Source organism: Camelus bactrianus, chromosome 5, assembly GCF_048773025.1.
Source record: "Camelus bactrianus isolate YW-2024 breed Bactrian camel chromosome 5, ASM4877302v1, whole genome shotgun sequence".
NCBI lineage: Eukaryota > Metazoa > Chordata > Mammalia > Artiodactyla > Camelidae > Camelus > Camelus bactrianus.
The window spans coordinates 88655319-88663654 of NC_133543.1; the positions used below are offsets into that span (position 1 = coordinate 88655319).

Consider the following 8336-nt stretch of genomic DNA (forward strand, 5'->3'; position numbering starts at 1 on the left):
AGATGAGACAAGGCGGGCTGGAGGTTGGGATGAATGAGGTGAGCAACAGGTGGAAGGATGAGTGAGACAGGGGAAGATAGGATGCCTGTACGCGTTGGGAGGGAAGTTGGGATGGGGTGGGGTGAATGGGCAGGTGGAAGGCTGGGTGAGGCTGGCCAGGGGTCGACTACCAGATGGGAGAGAGGGTTGCAGCAGGGCCTCTCCCTCTTAGGGTGAACCCTCGCACTAGAGGCTCTGCGCTTCCCTCCGGTGGCCCCCAAACCTGCCTGCCCTCATTCTCTCGATCTCTTCCTTAGCAGGCCTTTCTGCTCATGCCTGAGCTGGGCATCTCACAACCCTCCCCACCCCAAGAAGGTTCTGGTGCAGCTAAGAACAGAGAGAGTAGGCAGCGGGGAGCTTGGGAGCTTTAATCGGTCTGGAAGGGAACAGAAATACACGGCAGTCCTACGGGAAAGTGGGGGCGGGAGGGGGCCCAGAAGCTACCTAGACTCGTTGGGGGGCGGGCAGTGGCCCTTACCAAGCCCGTTGAGGTGCCAGGGGAGGAGAAGCTGGACTGTGCAGGGCCTTAGCCACAGTGGCAGCTCCGTGGGGGGGAGAGAAAAATGAGAAAAGATTTGGAATTGGAAAGAGAGGGGTCGCAATGGAAAGGCTTTCAGGAGCCAGAGGGAAGTGCAGGTGGAGGAGAGGAAAATATTAGGGGAGACCCTGGAACCCCCTTCAGGGATCTGCGGTCTAGAAGGTTAGAGGTAGTGGGGGCACAGTAACCCTCCTTTGGGGGTTGGGGGGGAAATGAGAACAAATCCAGTGTTAAAGGAAGATTGAAGTGATCTCAGGTCCCTTCCCTCGGGGCTGGGTGCAGCGGGTGGAGTAAGACCTAAGGTCAAAGGAACCATGGGGGAGGCCGCGGCACCCGACCACCCTGTCTAGTGGTAATGGCCCCCCAGGTGCGAGGCGGTGGCCACCGTGCCGAAGGGCCCGGGCGGAGGCTGCAAGCCCGGGCTGGGGTAGAGCGCAGCGGTGGCAGCGGCGGTGGCGGCGGGGCCCGGGCCCGGCCAGTAGGAGAAGCCGGCGGGCGCGACGCCAGCCGAGGCGGCCATGAGGTTGAGTTTGGAGAGGCCAGGGAAGGGCAGCGGCGCCAGGCCGGCCGGCAGCTTATAGAGAGCCCCGTCCTGGGCCGCGGCGGCAGCGGCGGCGGCGGCGGCCGCCGCAGCGTGGGCGTGCGCGGGGGGCGGCTGGCAGGCCTGCGCCAGGCCCTGGAAGTCGAAGCGGTAGGCGTAGCGCTTGCCGTGCACCTTGCTCATGATGTTCTTGTCATAGTAGTAGCGCAGAGCGCGGCTCAGCTTGTCGTAGTTCATGTTGGGCTTGCTCTTGCGCTCGCCCCAGCGCCGCGCCACCTCGTCTGGGTCCGTGAGCTTGAACTCGCCGTGGCCACCCTCCCAAGCGATGCAGCCGGCGTTCGCGCGGTCCGCCAGCAGCTCCAGCAGAAACTGCCACAGCTGGATCTGCCCGCTCCCTGTGGGGAGGGCGGCAATCGGTCACAGGCGGGATGAGGGAGGCTGGCGGCGGGGGAAGAGGTGAGGAGAGAGACCCACCCATTTAGGGGACGAGGGAGAGGGGAGGAGGACTGCTGTCAAAGAGGAAAAGGGCACGTCCAGCTGTGTAACTGACGGTAGCTGGCGAGGATTGCAGGGAGGCGCTGATTAGCAAAACCGTCCCTAGCCAGTACCGCTCTTTTGCACAATGGAAACGCAATTCCCACTTAGAAGGACGCAGTCCCGCCGGCGCACAGCTTTGTGAGAATTGGGGGAAGCGGGGGAAGCACCACCTCCTCTATAAGGAGGCAGCGGCTCACCAAGGCACATGGCTTTCCACTGTAAGCAAAGGCCAGATATCAGCCCCTCGGTTGAGCGCCCTTATTCAGTGAAGAACCTGCACAATCGCACAGGATAGCCTACGTAGGTGGTTGGATTGCCGCATCCCAGCTGGCCCAGAGATCCAGAGGGAAGAAGGAGGCCTGCAGCAGGATCACTTCCGCCGCTGGACAAAGCATACAGTTGTACCCCCAGCCTAAGGTGGAGAAGAGATGGTGGCTGGCTTTCTTGCGGTACCAGGTCAGACACGAATGGAGACAGTGGCCCCCTATGTGTGAGAGGAATGGCAGCCTTTGAAGGCTCCCCACCCTTGCCAGCGATAGTTTGGCCTCTTTTTTTTCGGAACAGGCGGGATTCTCAGCACATCAAAGAGTCATACTTCCCTGGGGGTGTGATGCACAGCTCTGATGAGAGGAGATGAGACCAGGAAGCCTCTGGGCTTGGCTCCCTGCCTCCTCCCATCTTCGGTCAATCTCCAGGTTCTTTGGCCCCACCTGGATTTTCGGGGGTTGCTATAAGTGGCCAGGAGGTTTTCCCTGGATAAGCAGGTGATGAGAGAGAATTCCCACTTCCCTATTTTGCAGTCTCAAACAGACAAGTGGAGAAAAATCTTGATAGAATCCCCCCCACCCCATACACACACACATGCAAACACACACATTTTCAGAATAAAATGGATTTTCCTCAAAGTTGTCTGATTATTGTTTCAAATTGAGCCTAGCAAACCTCTCTTCTTTTTTCAGTGACTCGCTGAGAACCCAGATGCTGCCCTCCACCCTGATTTCAACCACATTCCCTCCACACCAGCCAAGGGAGGATGTACCTGGCTTCAGGTCAGAAGCGTTGAATGTTAGGGTCAGAAGAATGGGAAGGTTTGAATAAAAATGTGCATCTGGTACTGAGGGACATAGAGGCTTGGAAACTCATTCCTGTTGGGTGTTATGTTCCCTTTTGCATACAGCAGTTGCCGACCTTATTTTTCTGGTTACTGTAACTTGGTGAGATCTAAGGTACTGACTGGGTGGGGACCTGTGGAGACGCTTTGCCTAGAAGGCCGGCCAGGTTCAGCTGCCAATAAAGGACGGCTGAAGGTAATTTAGCGGCCAGCAGAGAGCTGGCTGTGAACCTGGGAATCAATTACAATGGCCCAGAGGACTTGGCCAGCAGAGCCTGGCTGGCGGGAGCCAGTGGGGCAGATAGGTGCTGGCCCCGGTGCTAGTGGTGACTCTGCCTGCAGTGTCCAGAGATCGATTCTCTGGGTAATTCTCTGGGACATCAGGGAAAGGACACCAAGCGCCTCAGCCTCCCAGCCCCACATCTCGAAAACCCTCAAAGCCCAAAAGTGGGTAGTGGGGACAGGGTTCTCTCTGTCTGCTTCAGCCTGCAAGTTCAACCCTGGGTCTCAGAAGATGAAGGAGCCAAAGGCCAAATGAATGTTCCCCTCTCCCCTCGCCATCCTCCCCACAATCAGGCCCAGACCCTCTGCTTCCCAGAGCCCAGCAGTGCACATCGCTCCCACCCTCTCTTCCGGTGGCAGTGGAGCCCATCCTTCTGGGGTGGATGCCCCGACCCAATCCACTGTCCTCGCCTCGGCCCTTCCAGTCCGCCGGTCAGCTCACCTTTTTGCACCGCGGGGCTCAGCGGACCCCACCCTGGGCTCTTCCCTTCCTTGAAGAGACCATCTCCGACGGCATCTGTGGCAGCAGGAGAAAACAGTCAGGCGGACCCAGGCGGAGGTTGCGGGCTTGACTGAAAGGGACCCGGACCAAGGCTCGAGAGGGAAGAGGGGGTGCCTTAGTTCCCCGCGCGCGAGGCTGGGGGCCCGAGCCGTCCGACTCCTCCTCCCGGAGCCTGGCCCGGGCGCGCGCCGCGCAGAGCCCCTCCATAACGCCCAAGTCAGGAAACGCGTCCAGGAAAAAGGAAATCCGCTTTCCGAACGGGCCGGCGGGAGCCTTATAAAGCCGAGCGGGGTTTGCGCCAGCCGAGCCGGAGCGCGCGGAGCCCATTGGAGAGAAAAGGGCGCCTGGAAGGCTGGGCTGGTGGGAATGCTCGGAGCATGGAGGTGAGGAGCCACCAGGGCGCAGGGGCGACGCCCGGCTGACCACAGCCTCCCAACACTGCACGCGCAATGAGTCCCCGCCACACCGAAGACCTCTGCCCTCTACCAGGCTTTCAGACCCTGGGCTGGCGCTCTCGGCTTCCCAGGCTCCTAGTCTGCTCACTTCAAGTCCTCTATACCTCTCACTAAAACCTCAAAGCTCTCCATCTGGTTTTAAGGTCTCCCAGTACCCTAGTTTTCCCGCCGATCCGAGTCTCTGGACAGCTAACCATTCCCTTGGGCCCCAGCATCCCATTCCCATGCCCCAACCCAGACTTCCCGACCCGAGTCCTGGTGCCTCCAGCCCCCGGCTGGTCCCTGGTACCTGGCAGGTACATGTTGATCAGCAGGGGCTGGGAGGCGCCGCTCTGTCTCATCGCCGCCAGGGACTGGGCGGTGGGAGGTGGGGGGGTGGGGAGGTGAGAGAGGGGGATCTCGTCAGGCTTTGCGCTCCGGGGCAACGATCCCCGCCAGAGGCGACCGCGGGTGACTGGGAGAAGACGGCACTGGGTCCGGCAGGGCCTGGCGAGAGGGGGCTGCCCGGGTGTGGCAGGGGATGGAGGGGGTCCTGGAGCGATGCTCCCAGCTACCAGGCTGCTTGGAACCCTCCGGCCCCCGGAGCGGGCAGGGGCCGCAATTTCCGTTTTAATTAAAGTGCTGCCGCCTCGGCCCCCCGGACCCCGCCCCCGCCCCTCTTATCGCCCCATCGCAATAAAGTCTCCAACGCGCCGCGCGGCAGCCAAGCGCACCCAGCAGCCCCCAGCACCCCGCAACCCGGGAGACGCGCGGGGGATGGGCCTGGGCCTCGCGCTCTGATAGGGGTCAGGAGGACATTTCTTTTCCGCCTCCCTGACTCTGAGCAAACAGAGATGGGGCGGGGTACCGGGCCCCACATCGGACCCCCGGGGCCAAAGTGCCCCCACTCCTTCCCACCCATTCCCCCACCCCCTCACCGCTCTACTCTCCTCCCCCTTCCTCTCCCCACCCCCACCCGGGTTCCCGTCTCCAGGCTGCGTTATCTGCATCTTCACTTTTAAATTTCCGCTTCCCTCCCTCTCGCCTGTCGCTTCGCTCCAGGCCGGCAGACGTTGCTCCCTTTATCTCCGCTCCTCCCACCACCTATCCCCGCTACTTCTCCCTCTCGTCTCCCACTCTCCTCTCTTCCCTGGAGACCCGATCTCCTTCCCTCTCTCCCTCCTGCTTTTGCATGTTTCCTTCCTTTCTGGGGCTCCCAGGCCTCTGGACCAGTGCTAGGCCGTCTACCCTACAACTTTTAGTGGGTTGCCCTTCTTCCCTCTTCCTAGGTCTCTCCTTCCATCTAGTCCCTTCTACTCCCTTCTCCCCTCCTGTCTCCTCTGTACCTCTCTGTACCATCTCTCTCTTTCTTTCCCTTTTCTCATTCTTTTGTTCCCCACTAATTTGTGGCATATGGTTGACTCCTGATCCCCCTTCTACTCTTCCCCCACAACTATTTCTTTCCTATCTTCCCCCATCCCTCATAATCCCAGCCTACCATTTGACCTCACAACTACTCTCATCCTGGTTATCCTTGAAGTAGGCTGCAATTGTCTTCTTGCTGTAGTAGGAGTAGAGAGGTTAAAATGGGCTTGTGCACTGTACAAGATCCCAACCCAGGAGTAAAAATAAATCCACCTTGAGAAAGGGCAAAGATACTGATTGGGTATTAACAAAGCTGATGTGGTTCCCAGGTGGCCTGGAGTCTCTGGGTTCCTGTGGGGCTTCCTGGCCCTGAGGAGGCCCTCCAAGGAAGGATGCTGGCTGAAAATGAGGCTCAGGGCCAGGAGCCCACCTGCAGACATGCAGCACCTGGTGGCTCTTGTCAAAATTGGTAATCTCAAGACTTTTCTCTTCCACTGCTTGAGTCCAGGAGGTGAGGAGGCCAGGGAACTGGGATTGGAGTGGGCAAGTTTCTTGCAGGATCCTTGGTCCTGGGGTGCCTGACTGAGGTTGGTTGGAAAGTCCAGCATAGGGTGGGGGTGGTTCTGTAGGGCCCCTGTGCATTTCTCACTTTCTGTAACAGCTGAGGTGTTCCTCCTTGCTGGTGGAAGGTGCAAAAATCAGAGGGAACCAAGGAGGAGCATGGGAGGTGAGTCTAGGGCAAAATGGGGTTATCCCAGGACTGTGGAGGACCCTAAAGGGACAGAGATGGAGCCTTCAGGATGTGGAGGTGGAATCTAGTGGGAGAAGGAAGCGAGGTTGGGATGCTCCCTAGGGACAAACTCAGGGCTCTGAAGGAGGGCAAGGCCTTGAGAGTGGGGCTGAGTCCCAATCCCTCACCTTCATGCCTTCTTGTCTCTTCCCCAGATAGAAAGTGGGGAGCAGGAAGCCAGAGTTTCCAGAGTGGGGAAGCAGCAAGTTTCACCCACTTAATGCTCTCAGCAGGAGGCTGATGCAGGGGGGTAGGTGCTCAGAGTAGGGATGTCTATCCAGACATCCCAGCTCTTAGCTTGTACAGAACCAGTAGCTCAGGTTCTGATCCCCACCTCACTGAGGACTCAGGGACTGAAGGGGTGGATGGGTTCTGGAAGGAGTTTGTGAGGGAGGGGTGTCCCGCCACCCTACCTGGGTCTTGACTGCACCACTGGAAAGAAGATGGCCTTCTCCATCCCTTTTGGCTTCTGGCTGTGTGCAGCCAATGTGTGAGTCCAGGCAGCTTCCCCTCCATCCTCCCCCCACCTGGCTAGATGTGGGTCCCACAGAGTTCTGAAGACCATCAGCCTGCCCAGAATGGGAGGAGGATGGGAAGGTGAAAACACTCAGGCCCAGCCTGGCCTCTGCTCCCCCCCACCACTCCTTAGTTGTTGGTGTGGGGAGCAGAATTGGACCCCAGGGTCTGAGAAAACCTAGAAGGTCCATGCTGGCAAAGGCTGCATCAAACATTAGCTCCCCAACACCCTCATTGTATAGGTGGGGACACTGAGACCTAGAGACAGAGCATGCCCTGGTCAGATCATACTGCCAGTTCCTGAAGGCATCTTGCTAATTCACCCTGGTAGCCATGGACCTTCCTGGAGGGAGGGCAGCTCAGCCAATTGTGGATACCAGATCTCCCTTTGCCCGTTACCTGCTCTCCAAGTCAGGCAGTGGAGAGATGGGCTGCTGGGCTCTGGGGCCAGTTTGTCTGGGTCTGGGTTCAACTCCAGAGCCCCTATTTCCCAGTGGTGTGACTTGGGGGGAAGTTACATAACCTCTGTACCTTTGTCTCTTCATCTGTAAAATGAGGATTATAGTATCCACCATACAGAATTAATTATGAGGCTTATATAACACAGGCTGAGTGCTCAGACAAGGTTGTATACATTTAGCTGTTGTTACCATTACCATCCTCCAAGGTGACTGGAGCCTGTGACCACGCAGGAACCTGAGGCTCCTCTGGGGCCCACAAAGTTTTGGGGTTCTGCTGAGGCCTGAGGCTTTTGGCCACATCTCAGGTCAGTGTCCACTTAACAGCCTGGAATTGGGGTCAGAAGCCCTGTGTTCAGGGCTTTGTCACCAATTAAGTGGATGACCTAATCAAGGCTTCTCCCTCTCTGAAGAGCTCCAGTTTCTTCATTGGTGAAATAGATGAAGTATGGAAGCTGTTAGGAGGATCAAATGCAACATGGCTATGGACTCTAGAACCTATCCACGTATAAAGCAGAATTCATACCCCACCTAGAACTTAGTCCTTTGGTCCCCTGACCCAACACTGGGATCCCTGGGGGGAGGCAGGAGAGGGAAGTTCTTGTGGTAACTGCCCCAGTGCTTTTCCATAAAACCATAAGCATTTTCAGGGGGTTCTCCTTGAATCCTCACAACCACCCTGTGAGAAAAACAAGGCAGGGATCAGTAGCACTAGTTTTTAGGGGAGGGAATTGAGGCTCAGGAATGCTATGTGGTTGGTATCCCAGGTGTTTAACTTCTGGTCCAGGGCTCTTCGCAAGGGAGCAGATGCCTAACTTTGCACAGCTGGGACCCTGGGGACTGCCCAGGTCCAAGTGCGACCATTCTCCAACATCGCCTCGACTCCCCTGGGTTGAGGTGATGATCTGGGCCACCCCTCCCCATTGATAGGTTCACTAGGGACATGAAAACACAAGCATCCCTGAGGGACAGGATGAAGGGCATTCCAAGGGTCTTGAAGGCCCTGCCTATGTGGGACCAAGGTTATCATTAATTAGGCTAAAGGGAGAACTAGGAAGAAATTACATTGATGCCATGGACTCTGATGGCTGCTATCACACTTAGCACCACCATACCTATGACCTCTTCAGTTCACTATTCCTCTGAAGTGTGGGGAGGGAGATGAAGAATGAAGAGGGAGTTGTTCCAGACAGCTAAGAGGAGAGGCATGAAAACACTTTTTA

General features: G+C 57.6%; 1 protein-coding gene across 1 annotated transcript; it reads right to left on the reverse strand.

Moving 5' to 3' along the window:
- Window positions 1–392: 392 nt before the first annotated feature.
- On the reverse strand, window positions 393–4574 carry FEV (FEV transcription factor, ETS family member). Its single transcript, XM_074363234.1, has 3 exons — window positions 4295–4574; window positions 3491–3565; window positions 393–1513 (listed from the first exon to the last, which is right to left on the reverse strand). The coding sequence occupies exons 1-3, from the start codon at window positions 4344–4346 to the stop codon at window positions 924–926; spliced, it is 717 nt and encodes a 238-aa protein (XP_074219335.1). The 5' UTR covers window positions 4347–4574; the 3' UTR covers window positions 393–923.
- Window positions 4575–8336: the final 3762 nt, after the last annotated feature.

Excerpts from the sequence above, each read along its gene's own strand:
- FEV (XM_074363234.1), bottom strand. The coding sequence starts at position 4,346 with ATGAGACAGAGCGGCGCCTCCCAGCCCCTGCTGATCAACATGTACCTG. Across the intron at positions 3,566-4,294 it reads GATCAACATGTACCTGCCAG|ATGCCGTCGGAGATGGTCTC; the intron begins GTACCAGGGACC and ends CTGCTGCCACAG. Across the intron at positions 1,514-3,490 it reads GAGCCCCGCGGTGCAAAAAG|GGAGCGGGCAGATCCAGCTG; the intron begins GTGAGCTGACCG and ends CCCTCCCCACAG.